The 24,013-nt window shown below is 39.9% G+C and overlaps 1 protein-coding gene across 1 annotated transcript; it reads right to left on the reverse strand.

Moving 5' to 3' along the window:
* Positions 1 to 265: 265 nt before the first annotated feature.
* On the reverse strand, positions 266 to 23,356 carry gsk3ab (glycogen synthase kinase 3 alpha b). Its single transcript, XM_042489743.1, has 11 exons — positions 23,288 to 23,356; positions 22,997 to 23,182; positions 14,297 to 14,484; positions 13,974 to 14,057; positions 11,921 to 12,031; positions 8,278 to 8,408; positions 7,787 to 7,991; positions 6,901 to 6,996; positions 5,128 to 5,314; positions 4,887 to 4,964; positions 266 to 3,050 (listed from the first exon to the last, which is right to left on the reverse strand). Exons 2-11 carry the CDS (start codon positions 23,169 to 23,171, stop codon positions 2,983 to 2,985), a joined length of 1,323 nt encoding a protein of 440 aa, XP_042345677.1. The 5' UTR covers positions 23,172 to 23,182; positions 23,288 to 23,356; the 3' UTR covers positions 266 to 2,982.
* Positions 23,357 to 24,013: the final 657 nt, after the last annotated feature.

Raw genomic sequence — 24,013 nt, forward strand, 5'->3', positions numbered from 1 at the left:
CTCTTCCAGGTATTCCTTGAACATGGGGTAAAACAAGTTATTTCTGGCACTGAAATTTCATCTCTACTGGAAATGCTGATTGGTAATTTGACTGAACACATCATGCAACACATAAACACAAGCTTCGTCTCTGTGTTTACAGGACAAGTGAGTAATCAATTAACATGCTGTTCTAATATCATTATGACTTGTATCCCCAACTGTGTGCTCATGAAAACACGGCTCACTTATTCAGGTATAATTCAATCACGACTGTGAGACAGGAACAGTTTCATCACTTTATTAATGAGTTTAATTATTTATACCAACAAACAAAAACTGTCTCTCTCCCTCCATCCCTCTCTCGTAATCATCTCCTTTATCCAACCGTTCTGTTCCCAACAATGACATTTTACCCCCAGACAATGGCGATAAAAGAGCAGGGTCACAGCAACTTAAAAACAGAGTGTGACAGATCAGACGGTGGAAAAAAAATAAACATTAAAATAGCACATTTAGTCAGCTCTTCATTTAGGAAAAAAGTACTGAGAATAATGTCCATGGTCTGCCAGCACACACACAAACACACATACATTCCCTGTAGCTGTGCTCAAGAAACTCACCAAGTATCTGAGAAGCACACACACACCGTACTCACGGGACAAACCCGTTACACTCATACGACACAGTAAGCGAAAACAGGAGACGGTCGGACACTGGAGATGATACATGTCAATGGACAGATTCATTATTTCCCCTTTCCTCCAGACACACACACATTCACACTCACTTACACTTACACACATTCACACATACACACAGACACACACAGGGTGATCCGTGCTCCCTCCCGACACAACGACCCCACAGATCCAGAGGCTTGTAACATTCCCTTCACATTGAAGTTAAACGGAAAACCGGAGTCCCGCCTGTTGGCTAACATGTGCACCTGCATACACACAAGACCACTGATTGGAAAGCACACACCAACGTCTGGATCTCAGTACAGTATCTTGGATGTGAAATCGTTTTACATGTGACACTGCTGGACTAAAATTTTGGAATTTAAAAAAAAAAACAAAAAAAAAATGTACCACCCCAGTGGAAAAGAAAAAGCCCCACCCACCCCCCAAAAAAGACACAATACAATAAATAAAACAGTTATGACAACATTTATGTGGGAAAAGGGAAAGTTGTGAAGAGAGAAATGGAGGGAGAGAGAATAAAAATGAAACATTTTGTTCTGTTTTTCCCCTCCTGAACCAGGGACTGAAATGAAATCGTATTTACAGACTGCGACTGAGGATAAACAGTCCGGCTGCTGCTGCGCCGGTCTACTAGAGAAAAAAAAAAAAAAAATTACAAGAACAACAATATAATAACAATAATAACAAAAATAACAAAATAAAATAAAAGGTACTTGATATTTACAGTTTAGCAGTGAAAAAAGGAGGAAAGAGGGACGCAGAAGGCAGAGGGAGGAGGACGAGGAGGAATGGAAGGGGAGGCTCCAAAAGCTGTTGGGTTTCGGGGATCTGAGCATCATTTCTGGTCTGATTATTACTGAGGTTAGTGGAAGTAATATAGTGTGGTCAACCTGGGCTGAACATGCACGTTTGTGTGGTGGAAGAAAACTGCCGCCAGTGGACTGCAGAGGCTGAGTAAATCATTCACGATCAGTTCCCACCTACCGCCACAAGAACATGATATGAGCGTCACACAGGCAGGCTGTTTGGGAAGGGCCGAAGAGGGTTTTTTTTGGACAAATCTCTCTCACAAACAAAACAAAATTCATTCACAGTCCCCCTTCTGCACAAACAATAGCTGAGCACGCTAGCTGAAATGACGACGACGAGCCGAGTGAGCAGTGAAAGCAGCCAGTAGTCTCTCTGCACCTGATTCTTCGACAAGCTGATAAGAAACGCAACACCGTAAAGTGACATAATTAATGAGGTGATTTTCACCCTACAGTGCCAGGCATCTGGGTTTATGACATGTGAGACATCATTGAGGCTTCTGTGTTGGATGCAACAGCTGGACAGTACACATAACTCGCCCCCTTTTGCTTCCTCTGCTCCCTTTGGAGATGTGCAATAACGTGAAACTCTTGGTTTACAGCTTAACCAATGACGACGTGAGCTTATACTGAAGAAACTGAAAACTCTGCTCCCTCTCATACATATAAAAGGCAGTTAATATTCAGAAAGAAACTGTAAAGACAGGCTGCGGTGCCCTCATTTATGTTAAAATTTAAAACCATCTCTTACCTAAAAATGAGCCAAAAATCAGCCAATTATTTGTTTGGTATCAAACTGGGAGATTTAAAAGAATTAGTCCCCATCGGACTGGGCGAACTGAAGATACTCGAGTAGAGTTCAGAGCAGAAAGTGACGGAAAGAGCCACTCGTCTACACAGTGGGTTGTACGATGAAACTTGCACGTTTAAATGTGCCATTTTTGACCCCACTGTAAGGATGATTGTCAATATTTGTCAGGCCTTACAGGCGGCCCCCATTCTCCACTCCGCAGCCAATCAGGACCCCATCTGATGGCACCACGGCCACACATAAAATATGCAAATAAAATGAACATAAAAAGGGATAAAAGTCAAATATAGATTATAATACAGCAAATTCACAGAACCTGTACAACCCTCCTCTCCTCATCTCCCAAACATCCCGACCAAAGTTTCTTTATTCTAACAGGCCAAACGCAGGCCAGCATGGACTTAAAACTGCAGCTTATATTAAGCCCAAGCATGGCTACTTAAATATCCTTAAAACAACCCTGCAACTTCCTGAAGCGAGCAGCCACAGAAACTGCTTTCTATTGGAAACGGTTAAAATTCAGGGAACATAGCGTTGCTGAGTGTGTATGTGGGTGTGTGCAGTTATTTCTTTTCTATTTTAAGGGTTTGGAGCCGAGAGGAAGGTCGAGAGGGAGAAGAGCAGAGAAAGGAAAAATGGGGATGACAAAAAGAAAGGATGACAGAGGGATGGATGCTCAGGTGCTGTTGTTGATGGATCCAGGTGCTGAGCTGGGCTGGGCGGTACTGTCTGACACACTGCCCTCTGCAGGGGGAGAGAAGGAGCACACACGCCACGGAGAATTCACTGTTTCTGCTGGATGGTTCAGTGACCACATGTCTATAAATGTCTTTAACATTCATATAGATATCAGAGAAGCCAACAACTACGTATTTTAAGAGAAAAACTTATCTCTTCACTTAGCTCTGACTTAACAGCTTTGCATTTTGCTTAACACTTACACACTGCTGCACCTCTTTAAAATGTTGTATTTTTCTTAATTTTCTGTATTGTATACTCTCTTTTTAGCTTTGTTTTTATTTATATTGTCTCAATGGGTTTTGTTTACCATCTTTTGTTATGCATTCTATTTATATCCTTATTTTAATCGTACTTTTACTAGTATTATCTAGTGAGTTTTATCCATTTGAAGATGCTTTCTATGTATTCTATTCTGAACTTTTCTTATTTTTACATGTGGATTTTATTATGTCTTTATTTCTTTTATATTTCATTTGAAGCACTTGGTGAGTGTAATTTCTTTGTTGTAAAGAACATTGGGCTGCATTTCTTATAATAAAGGTGATATACAAATAAAGTTTATTATTGTTATTAAGTGTGAAAAGAAGTCGACTAAGATTCAGAGAGTTTGAGTTCAGACTGGGGCAGGGTGTCTACAGGTATTAGACACTAAATAGCTTGTTAAGACCTTTTTTCAAGATAATTTTTATCACATTTAAGACAAATTATCTTTTTTTTAAATTCAATTATAAAGTATAAAGTCTATAAAGTATAAAGACTAGTAGTTTATGTGTGGTCCTGTGCGGAGGAAGGTTTTATGTAGAAATATGGTGATTAGAGCGAGTTAGGTTAATCGACATTTTGCTAAAAGGTAAGTGCAAGTGCACAGTAAAAAGACAGTTTAAACTTTACTGGTAGGTTTAAAGATTTGTAATATTAGACATTTCACACAGAAAAGCTTGATTTATTTTGACAAAAAGAAAACACAAGGTGGATGTATTAAATAAGATACAATGTTTGTGGTGATTAAGAACTCAAAAATTCAAATTTACCGCTACATCAATGACTTTTAAGGCCTAATATTTATAAAACTGAATTTAAGAGATTTTAAGGTTTTTTTAAGGATCTGCAGACAAACTGCTGAGGTTAGTTTTAGATCAACCATATAAGCCAGAAACACTTTATGTGGGCTAAAGATAACTGGATCCCCAAAATAATCTTTAAGTATCATTGGACACAGTTTTTTTATTTAGTTTATTTTGATTTAACTTTCTTTTTTTTAGATTATTTTGGAGGGCTTTTTTGCCTTTAATGGACAGGACAATTTAAGCATGAGAGGGGGAGACAGAGAGAGAGGGGGTGAGCGACATGCAGACATGCCGAGGCCGGAATCAAACCCACAGCCGCTGCAACCCCTGTACATGGGGCTCTATCCAATGAGCCACTGGGCACCCGAGATTTAGCTTTTTTTTTTCTTTTTTTTTTTTTTTTTTAAAAACATCTTGTACACATTATTTCTCATTTTAATTGCTCTACTACACTGACACTAATAGTTTTTTTTTTAATTTTCATTTTCTTCTTTTTTTTGACAGAAGACCTTATAGGTTTCTACCACAACCTCACACGCACACTATATTCATTATTTCACCTAATTTGCATCTATATGTGTGAAACAAACAAAAAAACAAAATTCACTAGTTCTCACAGAACAAAAATGAAAAAAACAAATCCAGTAAGAACATGAATAAATGTATAAATAAAACCCATCCCTAATACATGTTTCGATGAAAAACGACATATCACGGATAGGTTTTATTATTTAGCATCAAAAAGAGTATCCCTTTTTGTCGTCATACGTACCATGTGAGGCAGGCGATGTCTGTGCACGAGCGTGAGGAGGAATGAGTGTGGAGTTCAACTGGGGCTGGATAGACAGCTCTGAGGGAGCAGAAATGGCAAACAAAATTTTAATTACACATAAAACACTTTGGGTCTAATGACAAGACATCCAACCATGAGACACTAACTGAAGGTAATCAGAAGTCAAACGAAAGAAACACAGAATAAGGGAGAGTAAAGAACGACGTGGAGGTAAACTGACCGACAGGACTGAAGTTGAAGAGGAGCGGCAGTTCTCTCCCGCTGGGCAGGCGGGTGTTGGGCTGGCGCAGCTCATCAAAGAAGGCGTGCGCACACGCCTCGAGGGGAGAGAGCCTGGTCACCGGCGTGTATTCCAGCAGTCGAGAGCAGAGGGCGATGGCCTCTGGTGGGGTACGAGGCTTAAACACCTGACAGAGGAGAGAGAATTAGAAATTTGGGCCTTATGTAAATCCAAGACTTTTATAGAGTGAGAGGCAGCTGTGAGGAGGGGGAGGACAGCTGCCTCTCACACACAGCTCTTCGCTGCTGATTTTTTTGTTTACTAAGGCTAAACTTTTCCAAATTGCAGCCATGGCTCACAGTGTGACCATTTTTTAAAATTTGATTTTATAAGGAATTTAAAAGCACGACTCAAAAGGAGGTTCATAACAAAAATCCCAGAGAGTGGTGCTTAAAGCCTTTCTGAAAACACTTATTTCAGAGACAACAGCGAGGAAACTGAAGCTGAATTTACTGAGTCTGAGCTCCCTTCAACAGATCAACATCAGCTTCAAACTCTGATTACTCTGTCTGAGACAATAAATAAAGTTTATGATACTATTTAGCAAAATCAAGCTACGTTAACTGTTATATTGTTATTCGTTCCATATTTTTTTAAAAACCTGCAGTAACAGGGCAGCTTCTGTGTTTTTAAAACTGCATTCATGACTCAAGGTTATATTTATTGTTCCACTAAAGGGAAATTTGTTTTTGCAGGATTCACATACAAAACAGAATGCACCAGAAAACATCAATGACACATCAACACAATAACTCACAGAGCAAGAGCGGGAAAAAGGAAATTCACATACATGTACAAGAGAGCAAATGTGCAAAGGAAATGCTATTTGCCAAGACTTTCAAGTCTTAACTAGCTAACTATCGAATGAATCCACAAACTCTGCGTATATGTGCATGTAAATTTACTGTTCTAGTTTTCTTCATCTTCCGACGGCATTTTCTTATCCCATAAAGGGCAAAAAAAAAGAGCTGTTCCAGAAAGACATATACAGTAAACAGGGTTCCCACACGTTTTCATGGACAAAATTTCAAAACTTTTTCATGAATTTTTTGGGTCCCTTAATAAATTATCCATTTCAGAAAAGCATTCGCATTAATATGTCTGCAGCACTGGCTGGAATGGTTACGGTACTTTTCTACACATACATGTTTCCCAGGACAAATGCCGCCACAACGTCGCACACACACACGCACGCACACGTAACCTGTCTCAAAGGCAAAGAATGGCTGGTATAATTCATGGAAAATTAGGAACACAGCAAGTTTTTCATTTGAATCAAGCAGCAAGTAAGTTGTTTGTGTTTATTTGTCTTACTTGACATCACACGTCTTTCGATGTGGCGATTACCCATTGCAATTTCGATGCTGGAACGATACTGTGCGGCCCTATGTCGACACATATCAGAGCTACATTATGTCAACAGCTGACTAACAGAAAATAAATTCACTGATATCACATTGAGTGGAGGTTTATCACCGGAAGATTACTGTAACAATTAATTTCAGAACATGCAACAAAATTCAATGACTTTTCCCTGACTTTCAATGATTTCTACTAATACCATGACTTTTCCAGGCCTGGAAGTTGAGACTGTTAAATTCCACGACTTTACCCGGTTGTCCATGACGGTGGGAAACCTGAGTAAAACTTCTCACTGATGTTTGGATAACTGCTATCCAGGATTATTAATATTCTCGAGCAGTGTGAACGTACCTTTGTCCAAGGGTGTGCTTTGATCTGAGGGAATTTGAACTCTGTGTAGTTAGGATTCATCTCCCGGATCTGCTCCCTTGTTGGTGTCCCCAGGACCTGATTAACAAGGATGAAAAATGTATTTTCATTAATATTAATCACAGTCGTTGGGATGTCCTGCATGCCTGTATACACTCTGTGGAGGACGGATTGTCACATTGGATGATAACACATATCGTTTGCCGTACTAAGTGTACAATTTGCATCATCCTTCTGGCTATATCGTTTCTCATTTATTATTACCTGTGTATTCAAATACTATATTTATCTAAAAGTACACAAGAAGCAAGAGTGGCGTCCGAGGCTTTGTCCCTGAATCTTTTATTAAAAGCCCCAGATCTAAATATATGGGCTAATGATATTTTAAAAAATAAGAATAAGCCTAATAAAAGTCACATTCCACCACTGTTTTTAATGTTAACAATTATAAATGATTCTGTACTTAATGCTAATTACCAACTACTAAAACATTTTTTAATTTCAATTCATGATTAATCTGGAAAGGAAAAAAACAGTTTATAAGTGTAAATAAGGTGCCACTGAGTGTGAAAAAAGCATCAAAATAGAGCTTGTTAAAAAAAAAAATAAAATCTTGCAGCAGTATCTGCTTGGACCCCCCTCCAAGCAAAGACACAAATGTCCTTAAATTTTTAGAAATGCCCCTGGTACACATGCATTTGAATGGGAAGAAGTCAGTGGTTCTTACTTTTTCTGTAGATTTTACAAAAACAGCTTCTTGATACTATACTGACAGTTTCAAATTCAAACTTCACACCATGTCTCTTTTCATCTAGCAGCGTGTGCGGTCAGTTGGCTTGCAGCCGTGTTTGTGGTATTTGGACTGTACCTTGATGATCTCTACTAGCTGGTCCACACCACTGTCCCCGGGGAATATGGGCTGGCCCAGCAGCAGCTCAGCCAGTACACAGCCGGCCGACCAGATGTCAATGTTGGACGTGTAGTCGGTGGCACCAAAGATGAGCTCTGGGGCACGGTAGTACCGTGAGCAGATATAGGACACATTTGGCTCCCCTCGAACTAGCTGCTTTGCACTAGAAGAGCAAGACGAAGCACAAACGACAGTTCGGGAGGGGAACGGCAGTCAACTTGAACCTTTCATTTGACAGTGTTTGACAAAACCACAGCATGTAAGCAACCAAGACAGAGAGGTAAGAAAGACATATGACAGATCAACACAAGGAAAGTCAAGACAGGGAAAGAGAGATGGCTACACAAACAGACAGCCGACTCAACATGCACGCTGAGACGCAGACAGTCACAACAATGGAAAGAATGATAGAGACAGACAGACGCGTCCAGAGGCAGACTGGTACTGACCTGCCAAAGTCACAGAGTTTGAGGATGGCCGTCTCTGGGTCCACCAGGAGGTTCTGGGGCTTGATGTCTCTGTGACACACGCCCTGGGAATGGATATAAGCCAGACTGCGGAACAGCTGGTACATGTACACCTGAGGGGGGGGACAGAGACGATTGGCATTATGCCCGACAGTGTAAAAAAAACGTAGACAGAATCATGCAGAAATTTAAAGAGGAAAAGAAAAAGAGCACCTCAGGACCCTAGAGTTCACTGTTATCATGTCTTTTCCATGTTCTCATGCTTAGTCAGGTGATTCTTGACTGACAGGTGGTACCTGAGCTCCTGCGCTCAATCCGAGTTTCTGCGGGTTTTACCCAGTTACATTCGGGACTTCTAAATATCACACTGAATGCAATTTGATACCTCTTTCATGATCATACAGGCCAAAATATGAAAGTATAATTGCAAACCGGTCGGGACAATATGGCCGGGAATTATCACATTTTACTTTCCAGCAGTGTGTAACAACTATTCCTAATGAAATAATTCATTAAATTATTGCAATCTGGACTGGGATAAGTGGGATGGATGGCTCAACCAATAAAAAATGATTTATTCTATTACGGCAATTTACATTTTTGCTGAAAATCGACACTTGCTCATTATAAGATGATGAGCTTCCCATCTACAGCGCTCCATAAATCAGATTCAACAGTGTTCTACGAAGCACAAACCACTGTCACAAAAATCAAACTTTGACATTAGACCCAGTGTTGTTTCTTCAGAGTATACCTATGGGACTGCTCTCTTTATTCACTGGACAGCTGACTTTAATGTGTTAACTTCTGCTTCTAGCAAGACGATGTATTCTGTTCCAGTGGATTCAGGAGAAACCTGCCTCGATTACACAGTGGCACAGAGAAACTTTTAAGGTTTTTCCTATCAAACATCTCAGTGCTATTTTAAAAAGTAACAGTAATGTCTTCTATAATATATGGCGACCCCTTCTTGCTCATCTTCCTAGTGATCTTGTTGATCTATTGCAGAAAGGGCGCTTGCACCTTGTCTTCACAAATAAGTCACAGACGGTTAAATCTCTTCCTCTGAATCTAACGCAAACAATAATGCATGCAGTGTGGTCCAAATGTGTGTTGATGTGACCCATGTACTTTATTATTATTAATAATAATTATTATCATTATTTTATTCTTGTTCTTGGTAATTTGGCGAGATCTGTGCTTTCTGGTTCGTTGTTTGTAAATGTAAAATTAGTAAAATATTATTGAGGAAAAGAAACTTAACCTTTCCCAACATGCAGTGATACAAAAACAGTTACTGCCTCCAAAGGACAGGAGAAAATATTAGACTTTTGCAAATTAAATTTAAGTCATTGGAGACATGCAAGAAGCAAAAAGTTTCCTACACAAATTCAGGGTAAGTAGGTGAGTAATTAATAAACAAATGGTCATTTTGCAGGTGAAGGATTCTTTGAAGTCTATCTGATCAGCTGCGAAACGGAGCTATACACATCAGGCTCCTTTGCTTGTAACAAGATGATATCATTTCTTTTGCAGAGGCAGGAGCGAGTATTGTGTGTGTGTATTTTTATCACGTGCCACTCACTTCAATATGTGCCCTGACTATGTTTTTGGGTGCACTGTGTAGGTGCGTGTTGAAAGAAGCAGCTGCGTGGCGTCTGATGCAGCCTGCAGTGGCGTGTTTCTACAACAAAATAACAGGGGTGAGAAATTCTCCCTGAAGAGGTGCAGCTATCCTCATCCAACCCCGATTTGACATTTGTCTGCGCAACCTAGGTCAATGAAGTCATTCTGAAATAAAAATTGCTCACACAGTTAAGTCTGCATCCATTTAATGTGTCTGTGGGACGCAGACGGTAAGCATCTTAATATGACAAATCACTGTCATCATCACCATTATCATCATTATTACCCGCATGATGAAGTGACAGCAGGCTGGCCGCAGATTACAAAATGAGTACAGACAAGATGACTGAGGGATGAGAGATGATGTTTAAAAAGGGGGCACGGAGAGAGAAGAGGGGCGAGGAAGAGGTAAACAATGAGAGACATGGCAAACACATGGAGACCGAGGGGGTGGGGGGGAAAAAGACCCCCAGATACGCTGTGATAGAAGTGTGTGTCGCTGGAGGATGGAGGGATGACAGAGGAGAGAGAAAGAGTGAGAGAGAGAGATCAGTATGTGTCTCAAAGCCACAGGGGAGCAGCAGGCTGAGGAAGTGAAATGGGCCATGAGACAGCTATAATGTCCTCTCTGCTGCTACAGACACGGTAAACACACAAACACTCTCGAAAATGAGCACCCTTTTAGACAAGGAACCAAGTGTATCTCAAACAGATTAATTCCCGTGGGTCCATCTTTCCCTTTCTGCTTTCATAATCCTTAAACAGTGAGCCGTCTGTGAAACTCTGAAAATACTCCGTTGTTTGTGGCGATTACTGAACATTTAATTTTCAGCTTCCACCGAATTTTGTTAAAAATTGCTCAATAATTGATGAAACTCAATTCAAGAGACTTATGATGAAATATTTAAATCTAATCCCAAAGAGAGATGATGACCAAGCATGAAAACCGGTGACTCATCATGAGCGCAAAAAGTGCAAATGAAACCCATTAGTCCAAGTGAACATATCTGCAATTCCAAGTCGGAGTTGCAGATTGTCACTTTAACTCTCATCTTTTTAGAATTAAATATTTACAGATGGTAGTGTACTTCAAATTTCAAAATCACCAAGAGCACAGATCTCTGCCAAAGACCTTCAACCTGTAAAGAAGCCTGTATGTATGCAGCATCATAGATTTAAGCAAAAAAAATCAAATGCATTAATCCCACATCACTGTAAAAATGGACCCAAACAAATGTCCACTTATTTTACATTCTCTGCTTTTTTTTTTTTTTTGGATGAACAGACAGAAGTGAAAACATAACTTCTTTAAGCGTTGTGAACTCATCATAAGTTTGTTGTCTAAAAGATCAGACAGTATATCTGCTTCTATGATGATAGCCACACTTGTTACTTCACAGAAAAGAAGTGTAACTGACTTGATTAAACTGTCGCTATGTCAGTTAGAGTACGGTGGATTTCCAGTTTCGCTTAACTCAGCTTTACCCAATTTGATTTTGTGCAAATGGAAGATCGCCAGATGGGAGACCTCCTGGGAGCTTTAAGGTTCTGGTTAATGATTGTTGCTAATGAAAACCTACCTGCTTAAAAGGCTGGCCACCTCCATCTCCAGTCCGATTTAACACACAGCTGATATTTTTGTGGTTTGTTTAAATAGCACAACAAAAGTGCATATTTAATGGATTCAATGTGGACAGAGAGCTCCGATGTTATGCGACGTGGTGTGATAGTCAGACACTAGTTTGCTGTTGGGACATTCGGTCATAATGCTCCACTTGGGAGCAGCTTCTGAGCAAAGTGGGACACCTTGTAAAACTCAGCATACTGGTCCAGTCTGATGTTTGGCTTAATATCAAACCAGTTTGAACATTTTTCAACTGACTGAACCCTAACCCTATGTTGGCATTGTGAAAGCAGTTTGGGTGAAATGCCCAGCTCAACAGCTGTCAGCTGTCAATCAGTTGTGTGTGTGTGTGTTTATTTTTTTGTGTGTACTCACCTTAACATAGATGATAGGGATGGTGGTCTTCGCCTTGTTGAAATGCCGAGCCACCCTGTACACTGTCTCGGGGACGTAGTCCAGCACCAGATTCAAATACACCTCATCTTTCTGGAAAAGAGAAAGAAAAACTGTATTACTAGACGTAAAAAGTGAAAGGTAATATGAAACAAACTACACTAATAAAATTGTTGGGTTGTACATGGAGTGAATAACAAAACAAAAAACAATTATTGTAACTGTATGCAGTGATTAGCTGTATGATTGAAGATTGCAATATAAAACATTAATCTTGTACTTTGCACATATTATCTTTAATGGATATTTGCTGCAAACAATGATTGAATAAACAATTACCAAAGATGAAACTCATCCACAACATTTACATTTTTAAAGTAAAAAAAAAAAAACATAATACATCTATTATTATGAATGTAACCATAGTTAGCCTGCCACAGTAAATTATTTTGGAGTACAATGAAGTGTGAACAATGTCTGACTTACAGAGGGGGGGGGGGGGGGGGGGTATTCAGGCTCTCTGACACCAATGTACTGCTTCATTCATTGACTATAAATCAGACGGGGTACAACGTGGACAAGTCGCCCGACTATCACAGGGCTGACACACTGAGACAGACCATTAATGCTCATATTCACATGTACGAGTAATTTACAGTCACCAGTTAACCTAACCTGCATGTCTTAGGAGAACCCAGAGAAAAACCCACACTAACGCAGGGAGAACATGCATAACAACTCCACACATAAAACAGGATACATCAATTACTCTAAATCATGTGACACCAAGGACCCAGAAAGGACCAAGACTGTTGGGGTGTCGTCAATCATGCCTCCACACTCCTAGCTGACGACTCTCATGTGACACCTTGACCATTAGCGTACTAATGGTCAACCTAAGATTTACGCTTCAACTCTCGGCAGGTCAACTTTTTAGAACTGAGGAGGCCTTTCGGAGAAAAGCCGAAACGTCTTCAAGAAACCTCAACAAGTCCAGTTGCCACTTTAAAAGAAACTTCGGATGCATGAATTACTTTTTGTACTAACTAGGTTTACATACAATGACAAAATGCAGCTGCACAGGGCTGTACATGGCTCACTTAAAAAAAACGCTCACTTAAAAAAAACGCACCTTAATCTGAGAAACTATTTTCTTTCTAGGACGTACAGTTCAGAGCTTATGGATCAAAAGCCAAGTTTGGCTGATACAGCTCATGTTTTCTCTGATTTTGACACATTTAAGGCAAAGCAAAACCACAATAATCACCTCAACAATTCAGCAATGGTGCTTAAACCCTTAAAAGTTAACAGTGTGACTTTAACGTACAACTAGAAGGACACTCGGAGAGCGCAGACCTCAGCCAAGGCCAATAGTCCAGTCTTCTAAAATTTGCAGATCTGCAGGCAAACATGTTAGAATTATGTCAAAACATGGTTTTGCCTTGCCGAAGCCTAATCACATCAGCTCTGTATGCATTTGGTACTTCTAAACTGGAACTGTTTTAAATTGAGTCAAATTCAAATTAATATCTCTGGTGGAGCTGATTTTATTACAATTTACACGTGGATGTGGTTATTATAGTAAGAGTATAATTAGTTGAATAATGTGTTTTTATTTTAGTTTCCATAACCACACCTTAGTTTGAGGAAAAAGTGCTGTTACAATCGTACCGGTTCTCCCATGAAACCACTGTTCTCGAGTACCACCCCAGAGGATTACTGGTACCCGTGAATGTGAATATTGAACTCTCCAAAATTCAATGGGTTCTTCTGTAGCTCCTGCTACACCCTTTCAAGTTTTATGAAAATCAGGTTGTTTTTTATAAGAATCCCTCTTACTAACAAACAAACCAAACTGAAAACAGAACTGAACCTCCTTGGCAGCAGGAACAAAGACCAGGATCAACTTGTCTAAAATATGCCTATGAATCATCATTGATGCATGCGCCATTAAATGGCTGGGTGTGGAGGCAGAGTACATCATCTAGAAACTTGATTCCTACTGCAGTAAACCATCAAGTCAGTGCGTACACACCTTCTCTCCACTGGAGTAGAAGAAATAACGTAGCCTCACAATGTTGCAGTGGTCCAATTTCCTCATAATTTGCAGCTCCCTATTCTGCAATGAAGAAAGGAAAAGAAAGAGAAATGCAAAAAAAAAAACAGGAACTGTGAAAAAATGTGTTAAAGCAAACTGGCACAGGTCTGTAATTCAGGAAAATTACTGAAGAACATCATATTCTGATCCACAGAGTAACAAAGTTGCTTACATGTACCAAAAGCCAAATGATCTTTTATAGATGTTAAGTTTACAGCTTTACTGTAATTATCTAAATGATTCAACCTGTCGAAACATACCTTAAACCTCTTGTCTTGGAGAACTTTCTTAATTGCCACCATCTCCTGGCTGTCGATGAGGCGGGCCTGGTAGACCACTCCAAAAGAGCCATTTCCTATAACTTTTATGTCTGTATAGGACACTTCCTGTGGGCGATCGGGGCCCTGGCCGGGTGTGGCTACCACCGTCGTCACCTTGCCGCTGTCTCCTGTGGAAGAGAGTACAAACACGCCTTGTTAGAAATAAACGATCAGAGCCCTCCCTGTCAAGAAAAAACACTGCAGCTTTACAGCAAACTCACACAGTCTCATATCTGAAAAGCTGAAATGTACAGAAATTCAGTTTTTTAGTGTTTAGAAATGCGAGCAGCACGGTGAGATGACCCTCTTCAGTTAGGCGTAAGTGTGCCCTCAACGAAGAAGTTAAACATCAACAAGCCCTTCCTCTTCTTTAAGTGGCTGTGACCTATGTGGTGGCTCCCCAGACACACTTCACTGGCTGGTAATGAGCTCCTAATACTCACCAAACACTCTCCCACTGGTCCCCTGCGTGAAACAAGACTTAACCCTTTTCATGCTGGAGACACACACACACACACACACAAACACAAACACAAACACAAACACACACACACACACGATGCATGTCTACTTCTACCACGTTCAACCTCAGTTAGACTCATGTATATGACACTGCTGTCAAATACCCTTTTTCAAACAAAGTTAGCGTGTATATGTGTTATTTAAACTTGACAAATACCTCCTTATCCACTGCCAGTAGACCAGACACGTGTACACAGCTCTGTGGTAGATGATATGTCTGAAATTAACTTTTTGACTCACCAGCCAAGCTGTCTGGTAGATGAAAAAAATCTACCAGCCAAGTATATTTTTTTCCTGGCCAAAATTATAAATTTCCTTATTTGTTTCATATTTAGCCTACATTTGTTTCAGCACATCTGAGTAATAATGAATCATATTGACTGCAAACTACGTAATCCAAAGCAAAATTATCTAAATAAATTGAACAGCTCACCATCATAGCCTCAGCATGTAAATATTATCACTCTGGTAAGCTAAGATGCAGTGTATTCGTCCAGGGCTTTTATTGTGAAAGGGAAGAACGGAAGAAGTTACACTTATGTGCTGCCGCTTAACAATAAGAGGCAAAATAAGGGTTTGCCGTCTTGATTTAAACTACATGACCTCTGTGTGCTCAATGTTAGCTACCAGCGGACCGGTGGCAAGTGATAGTGAAGTGGATCAGCTGATGTCCCATGCAATAAACAGCGCTGCATAATTAGGAGCACTCGAGACGGTCAGGTTTCACCCTGCCGGCTCTGTGTCTGGGAGACAGAAAGAAGAGGAGCAGCAGAGCCGGGCGCCCCTAAATAATGCCGAAACATAGCTGTGACTCTCTGCTTGGACATAGAAGGATGCTACTGTGATGCTGTTTCATTGCATTGCGCTGGAAAAGGGGCAAACGGCCACCTGGATGTCATTTTTCCATTACTGCCGATAGGAGCTATGACTGCAGGATCATTTGTCCTGGGAATGAATGCAGGTAGTAACCTTTCCCATTACAGACAAAAGCCAGATGTTAGTGAGATTTTTATCCAGTGGAAATTCACAAAAAAAGAGTTAAGTTATCCTTGTTGTCACAATAAACAGAGACTGGAGTCTACAACAGTACTCCACTCATGTAACAGCTAAAATAAAACATTATTTAATTACCAAATAAATGACCGATACAAATTTGTTTCAGTTTTCCTCAAAGCTAGATTCTGTGCTTTGCTGGCCAAATTTCTCCGCCTATGGCTTATTTATGAAAAGTTGTCTAAATGTTGTTTAATCTCCACTGACATTAAATTCTCATTTCAAACAGGAAGGACTGGAGTACTTCCCTGCAGCACATTAAACCCAGTTCAGGATGAAGAAGAGTCTCAGACACGATAGAGCGCACATCTATTGTGTCTCTGTATCAATCTGAATCGTATATTAAAACCTCAATTATAGTTCCAGCTTAGCACCTCTGTAATGTCAACTACCTCTATGTCCCCATATCAATTATACACATAAACCCCCAGGATAAGTTAATGTATTCCCTTAATGTGGGCCAGTTTAACACACACACACACATATATTTGTGTGCATTTTTTATGTTATCACATGTACAGATGTCCTCATTACACTGTTCTATTCAAATATTTTATGAATGGTGTGCTATAGGTGGACTAATAAGGTTAAATTTAGATTTTCTCTAACAGCTAAAAAAAAGGTATATTCTAATTATTTATGTCAGGATGTTTGACCTTGTGGAAATCAGACAAAGTGAGATGTTCAAGATCTAACAGTAACTGACAGCTCTAGTTAGGGTCAAGTAGCTGCTCAGTGTTTTACGCCTGTGCCCGTGTTGGGTCAAGAATGATTTGACAAATCGGCACCAGAAGCAATGACACTGGGAGGGGAAGAACAGCAGAGAAGAGGCCAATTGCCAAAAGGCTTGTCAGAGCCTGTGATAAAAATTGCGTGGACAGTAGCACACCCAGAAGTGCTACCATTTCCAGGGCTTGCTCACTTCGCCTGTCTCAACAGGACCCCTCCTGATCCCTAGTAGGTCTCTGAGTCTCAAAATGGAGTATTGAAGTATTTTGTAAAAAACACGAGACAGTAAATTGGCTTTATCGACTGCTATTTCTGTCAGGAATTTATTGAATCATGCAGTGTTTTTCGTACAAATTAGATCCCTAATTGATAAGTGGTGACAAAAGACAACTGAATACTTTGCTATTTTTGTAATTTTCCAGCCCAAACTTTTTAAAGGTTATCAGCGAACTGCAGCCGATAGCATATCCACATGATTGGCCTAGATCTGATCTCTACCCTCAGGTCAGCGGGAAATATTCCACTTTTGAGATCAGTCGCTGTGTGGTTCCTGCACACCCCTGTATCCTGTATTCAAGCGCCACGCAATACAATGTTCCTCTGTATTTCCTTTTAGCATCACTTTCACACCCTTTTTTAAAACAAGTTAAGTCAGAGGGGAGCACATTAAATATGGAGCAGCTGTGGCATGATAGTCCCTTGAATAATGAATGCAAAGATGAGCACTCTGCCCAGCTGTCAGTGAATAGCTTTGGTTTCTGATACGTCAACGCAGGCCTGATGAGTAAGACAAAAAGGGACGAGCAGAGTGACTCTCATCACACACCCACACTAATGGGCAATTAGCTTGGGGTTGGTTTGTAAGTATAAATCTCAAGATCATGTTTAACTTGATTAAATGGTCAAAAATGGCATGATAAATTACAAAATCTATTTTACCATTTAGTGGCCTATAGGTATTATAACAGAATTTTACCTGATGCTGTGTGGCGATGTATTTCACTGGGTGTGGCTTGGATAAATCATAAAACTATTAGTGCCATTATGTCATAAATCCACAGTGGCATGTTTCCCGTCCTCCACTATAGAGGACGTATTATACAAATATCTATACAGATGGTCCTTAAATTTGCCAATCAGAAAAATTAATCTCCCGCCTATTGAAGTTCAAGTTGTAGTGTTGTCTCAGGGGTCCTGCAGCTCCGGGTCATCTGGGAGGAGCTCGGAGTAGAGCCGCTGCTCCTCCGCGTTGAGGAGAGCCAGGTGAGGTGGCTCGGGAATCTAATTAGGATGCCTCCAGGACGCCTCCCTGGTGAGGTGTTCAGGGCGCGTCCCACCGGTAGGAGGCCCCGGGGAAGACCCAGGACACGCTGGAGAAGTGGCCGTGGAGAGGGAAGTCTGGGCTTCCCTGCTTAGGCTGCTGCTCCACGACCCGACCCCGGATAAGCGGGTGGATGGATGGTCCTGCAGCTTACAGCAAGTGGAATTTTTTAAGACTTTTTCAATGCCACTAAAATTAAATCTAAGACTGATTTCACTATAAGCAAACTAAGACTTTAAAAAAATCTTAATGTGCCATTTAAGACATTCTTAGACCAACTAAGGCATTACTTTTAGATTGATTAATTCAAGGCCTTTTAAGACATTTTAAGGATCCACGGAGACCCTGTGGATTTATCAATACATATCAATTCTGAAGATTTAAAAGGGTGTGAATACTAATTTTCTGCGGCACTGTTACACTAATACCAGCTGTGCTTTTTCTCTCTCTTATTGTTAATATTAAAAATAAAATGCATCCTTGTCATGTTACAGCCTTGTTATATTTTAAGAAAAAGAAATTCTATGCACTTAATATGAATTTTTCACCATAGTATCGACAATTGGATCAAAAATTCACATTTTTCAAGGTATGCTATGATTTCCAGTAACGGTGACAATGCTATTATTATTTTGTTTTGCACCTCACAGACTCAAGATGACGCTCTTGCAGTGTACAGTTCCACCGTTTTCTCTCTGTTTACAACTCCAATACCTCAATTCACCTGGGTCAACTGCTGCTCTCTTTTTCCCAAATTTAAAGTCTATACAGCCTCACAAGGCATGGAACTCATATTTTTTTTAAAAAATATAAAATATCATTAGGCCAGAAATTGGTACAATTGCTGTGGAACTAAACAGAGTCAGAATCCCACTGAAACATTACATTTCATGACACGATGAAGAAAATATTTTTAATGTGGATTGGTCACGTCTCGTCCATATCTAATCCACTTAATAAGGACAGAAACACTAGATCCGTATCTTTGCATGTCTTTTCTTGACCATGTACTATGCCACCAGTGATGGTTGTGTGTGTCAGCTCAGGATATGCATGCAGGATGGAGACAACTGAGATTTTAAAGGATGTAAAACATGTAATAACCCACAAATCCCTGTTAAACGCTTAATACTTTTGAAATGGATAACTAGCAGAAGAAAGGTACATATCAATGTTAAGGAGTAAGTAGGCCAAATATAAAAATAACATGGATAATAGGGATGGGCGATATGTTCAAATTTTCTAGCCCACCACCTCACAACTGACAACATGTGATTTATTTGTGCAGGTGGCGAACAAGGAAAACCAGTGCCTTTAACATGACTTCTCATGTACGAACACACTGGAATTAATGTGGCTTTGTACTGAACTAAACTGAATTCAATTGAAATTGTCAATTTCTGGCGGGGGAATACTCGCTCAGACTCTCACTCTTCTTTTTATTTGATCAGATAATTTCTGTTTTAAATCAATTCTACATTTTTTAATAGGCAACTTTCCTGTAAAACTATGAGCGTTTGAATTACATTTTACATTTCAGAATTTTAGTTTTTTTGTTCAATGAGAAAGGGGCTTTGTAAAAGGAAAAAGGTTTTGGTATTGAAAAAAAAAGCATTGTTTTGGTATCGCTACGAAGACTTGGGTACTACATCGTAATTAGCATTAAATAATATTAAACAAAATGAAGACCTAAGAACAAATTTGCAAATAGTGCTCGTTAGGGCATTTCTAATCACTTCACATGTTTGGCATCGTCCCTAAAGGCTTTCATAAGCGAAAATGGCTGTATATTTTCAGTCAGTCTCAGCTGGTCTCTTTCATTTCTTGCTCTCAGTGATGATGGTGTCTTTCAAATATTGTCCATGACACAATTTAACTGTCCCCATTAACACATTTTTCCCTTTCTGTTGTCAGAAAACTGAATGAGTATGAAGAAGTGGTTCAGACATGGCTTGTTAATGTTACCTGTTAATCACCAACAGTTATTCCTTCAGTGCTGCAGGAAAGCCATTGATTAAATAACTAATACATGCTGCCAAGTTTTCTGACAGCAGTAAATGGAGGTTAATGTTGACATCTGTCTTGTGTGACTGGCAGTATTGACAAAATTACAGAGAGTAGATGCAGCAGAAAGCAGCCCTCTTAACATTGCTGCTACACAGCATGTAACCATGTCTGAGCAGGGACACATCATCCTGCTAAGGCTCAGTTTGCCCCATGCACATTAAAAAATTAAGCCTGTGGTTTTCGGATTTAACAACTCCAGAGAGCTTAGTTTGGGGTGTGAAAATAGTCAGGTTGGTTTGACAAAAAGGTAGAGATGGTGAGATGTTTCCAGATTTGACCGGCCTAGTCTCAATGTAGTCTAAAATAGCACTTTTGCGAGGGTTTCTGCGGGTTCGAGGCACCTCTGACTGACACAAAAACAATACTTTCACAGAATGCAGCAGATTCTGACGATCACGTCCGAGACGTTCTGAAAACGTAACGAGGGAAAAAGTGAGCGTACATTCAACAGCAATGAATGAGAGTGAGCCAAATCACCCGATGAGGATCTGCTGATCTGCTGCATGTACATGCACAGATTCACTACACAGCAGCTAGAGTCCACTTTGATCTTCGACTCATTTTCTTAGTAATTTTGTTCTAATAATGAATTATTGATCAGTATTATTTTCTGCCAGGCTCCATATAACTCATTTTTCTTTCCTGTTTTGAAAATGCTATTTGACACAAGAGCTGTGATGCTATTTTCTTCTGTCTCTCCCGGGCTGTCCTTCAGCACACCTCTGTCCAACCCTACAGATCTTCAGCCAACTGCTACCGCTGCATAGCTACACGGCTCCTAAGCATTCTGCAAGTTCTTGTCATTGCACCAGTAAAACCAGCTGGAGGGACTTTGCTGCTGACAGACTACTGTTTCCAGTAGAGGCATCAAAATGGGGAAGATGGTGAGCATGCTATCCATCGGCGTAAAAGTATACAGCCTACTTATGACAATAAAAAGCGTCCTCTAAGGTGTACAGAAATTAAGTTTTATTCAGAACTTCTCTTCCACTTAAGGGGTTTCGGACAGGGTTGCACAGACATTGTGCCAAATAAAGGTTTACCAAACTGTTTCCACAATGCCAGGCTGGAATTCAAGGGTTCCCACACATTTTCATAAACATAATTTTAAAACTCTTCGATGACTTTTAAAGGACAAATAACATCATTTTTCATTTTGGACAAGTACGGCCGTCATTGTAGCTGCAGCACTTGCTGGCCTGGTTACATTACTATTACACACACAGACACACACAAAAGAGAGTCCCGTTTCTCATAACAAACGCTGCCACATATAAATGTAATCTGTCTTATAGTGGAAGGCTTGTTCGGTATTGGTCATGGAAAATAAGAACTGTGCGAGTTTTCCTTTTATATCAAAAAGCAAATCGTTGTTCGCATTAATCTGCCTCACGACATGGCATGTTTCTTGATGTGACAATTACACAAAAACGATTTATCGCGCAGCGTGAAGTCGATGCATATTAGAGCTATGTTATGTCTTAAGTACGAAGTAACATGATAAATTCACTGTTATGTTACATTACGTGGAAGGTATTCCCCTAAAGACTATTAATTTTAGTACACAAAACAAAATTACAAAATTCTAACATTTTCAATGATTTTTACTAAAACTATGACTTTCCCAGGTTTTCCATGGCCGTGGGAATCCTTGAATTCTCACTTTCTTGATGAATGATAACTTAAGGTGGTTTTATGTACTGGACCTACTGTTTAAACTCATGCATAGGTGCTTTCATATAGGTGAAGGCATCCAGGTGAGTACTTAAATTAGGCTAAGGTACAGTAACCATGTGCTGAAGAATCTGTAATTCGTTTTTGGATTGTTTTCATTTATTTACTTTTCTCTAGGCCACCACATGACATATACTAATGCAACCCTAGTCCTGTGTAAGATCAGACTTAAATAATAGCTTCCTCGAGGGGATATAGAAATGTAATTTAATTCAGAACTTCTCTTCTACTTAATGAATGCTGACAAGGTTGCACAATGTGCCAAATAAAGCTTTACCAAACAGTTTCCACTGTACTAAGCTGGATTTATCGCTCTCTTGAAGAATGATGACCTGAAGTGGATTCATGTACTAGATCTGCTATTTAAACCCATGCATAAAATGTACAAGTGGCTGCTAAATTTGCTTCACTCACCAGCCAAATGATAACAATGGTAGTCTATTGAGTGGCTGGTAGATTTTCGACTTCACCAGTAACAGTGGCAGGCGGGCAAATAGGTGAATTTCCAACCCTGACATAGCTGCTTTCATATATGCATAAGTGTAGGTATCCAGGTGAGTAGTTAACATAGGCTTAAGTACCGTCACCATTTAATACGAATCTGGAGCTCAGTAATTTGGTTTATTTTCTGTGATTACAATTTCCATTTCTTCATGCTACCACAAGAAGACCACTAGCAAAACCCTCGTCCTGTACAAGATCAGACTGAAACGAGGACGACGCCTAAAAAGTTAAACCAGATAATTTAAACCTTCTCATTACAAACGCTAGCAAAGCTACTGCAGCTAGCTTACACATCTGATATTAATGTCGAATATATTAAAGCGTCGGCTAACACCAACACCGTTCATGGGTTACAGTGCAAACACAATGGTTAGGTAATGTTGCCGAAAACATTTACATAACGTTATTTTACCGTCGAAATATCAGCAGCTTAGTTCCAAGCTTGCCACAAGCGGCTAACGATAATGTTAGCAATGCGATAAAAGCCCTCGATCGCAACGGCTCTTTAATGAAAAACACAGCTAACGTTAGCTGGACAGCTAACCGAAGTTAGCTAACCAGCTAGCAGCTCGCTGGCTAAGGTTTGCTCCGCGACAATGATCGACCCCGAGTCCTCTCCGGCACATTCATCCAAAAATAACGAACAAGCAGCGTCTTTGCAATAGCGCGTTAAATGGGCTAGTGGGGGGAATAAAAAATAAAATACTTACTGGGGAGTTTCAGATTCCCAAAGCTCGTCGAGCTGCTTCCACTGGCTTGTGAAGCCCCAGTTTTTCCTGTCGAGCTTCCGCCGGCTACTGCTGATCCGGCACCGGCTGCAGCGGATCCGGGAGCTCCGGGAGGCTCAGCGAATGAGCTGGCCCTGGGCCGCCCGCTGCCGCTCATATTTGTGTGAACTAAAGCCGGGGCAAGGTTGGACGTTGTTAGCAGCCAGACCGGCACAGACGTAAGCTATATATGTGTATATTTTAATATTCGATATAAATATGAACTACACTTACAGCGTTCAGTACAGGTTGCCCGTCTCCCCCTTTCTTCCTCTGTAGAACGGTGATGGTGGGGGGACTGGGGAGTTGACGCACAACGACGTAAAGCTCGCAAGGGTTATTGGGAACATGAGTTCTTGGGGTATTCGAGTTCAAACTGCAGTTCTAAAGAAATATGACATTGAAATTGCAAATGTCTGATTTTTATTTTCAGTTGTTGTAAGTGTGGCTTTGTTTTAGTCTGTTTGCATGTGTTGGTTTAAAATTTTTCCAGATTAAAAAAACAGGTTTAAAACAAAAGGTTATTTTGCAAACAATACCATTGTTATCATAAAAATGTGTTTTTTCATATACACAACTCAAACAGTCAAAAGAATTATTCTGAATCTATCCAAAAATAATTTTATACATGAGCAGTAGGATTAAAATTCAAGTCTACCCTTTCATCTTCATGTTTGCATATTGTAATACCCAAATGATACATTTGTTATGGACAAAGAGCCAACACAGTATTAACCAGGACAATGTATGACAACATATCACAATATATGTAAGTTTCAATTATTTTAAAAAAACAAAACAAAATAAACTATAGTTCTAATTATTAGAATAATGTATTTAAATAACATTACAGAGAGAATAAATTGGTAATTAGGCTATGAGTATTCTTTTTTCGCACTTATTTCTCAGGTAATTTCCTTGTTTGTTCTCATTTTTTACTTTCTTTTCTTTTTTAATGCC

The sequence above is a fragment of the Plectropomus leopardus genome, chromosome 7, assembly GCF_008729295.1.
Source record: "Plectropomus leopardus isolate mb chromosome 7, YSFRI_Pleo_2.0, whole genome shotgun sequence".
Lineage (NCBI taxonomy): Eukaryota > Metazoa > Chordata > Actinopteri > Perciformes > Serranidae > Plectropomus > Plectropomus leopardus.

What these genes read in the sequence shown, in the direction of transcription:
- gsk3ab (XM_042489743.1), bottom strand. Translation starts at nt 23,171, where the DNA reads ATGAGCGGCAGCGGGCGGCCCAGGGCCAGCTCATTCGCTGAGCCTCCC. An exon ending in CTTCAACTTCAGTCCTGTCG is followed by an intron (nt 4,965 to 5,127) that starts GTCAGTTTACCT and finishes CTGCTCCCTCAG; the next exon opens with AGCTGTCTATCCAGCCCCAG. An exon ending in GACATCGCCTGCCTCACATG is followed by an intron (nt 3,051 to 4,886) that starts GTACGTATGACG and finishes CTCCCCCTGCAG; the next exon opens with AGGGCAGTGTGTCAGACAGT.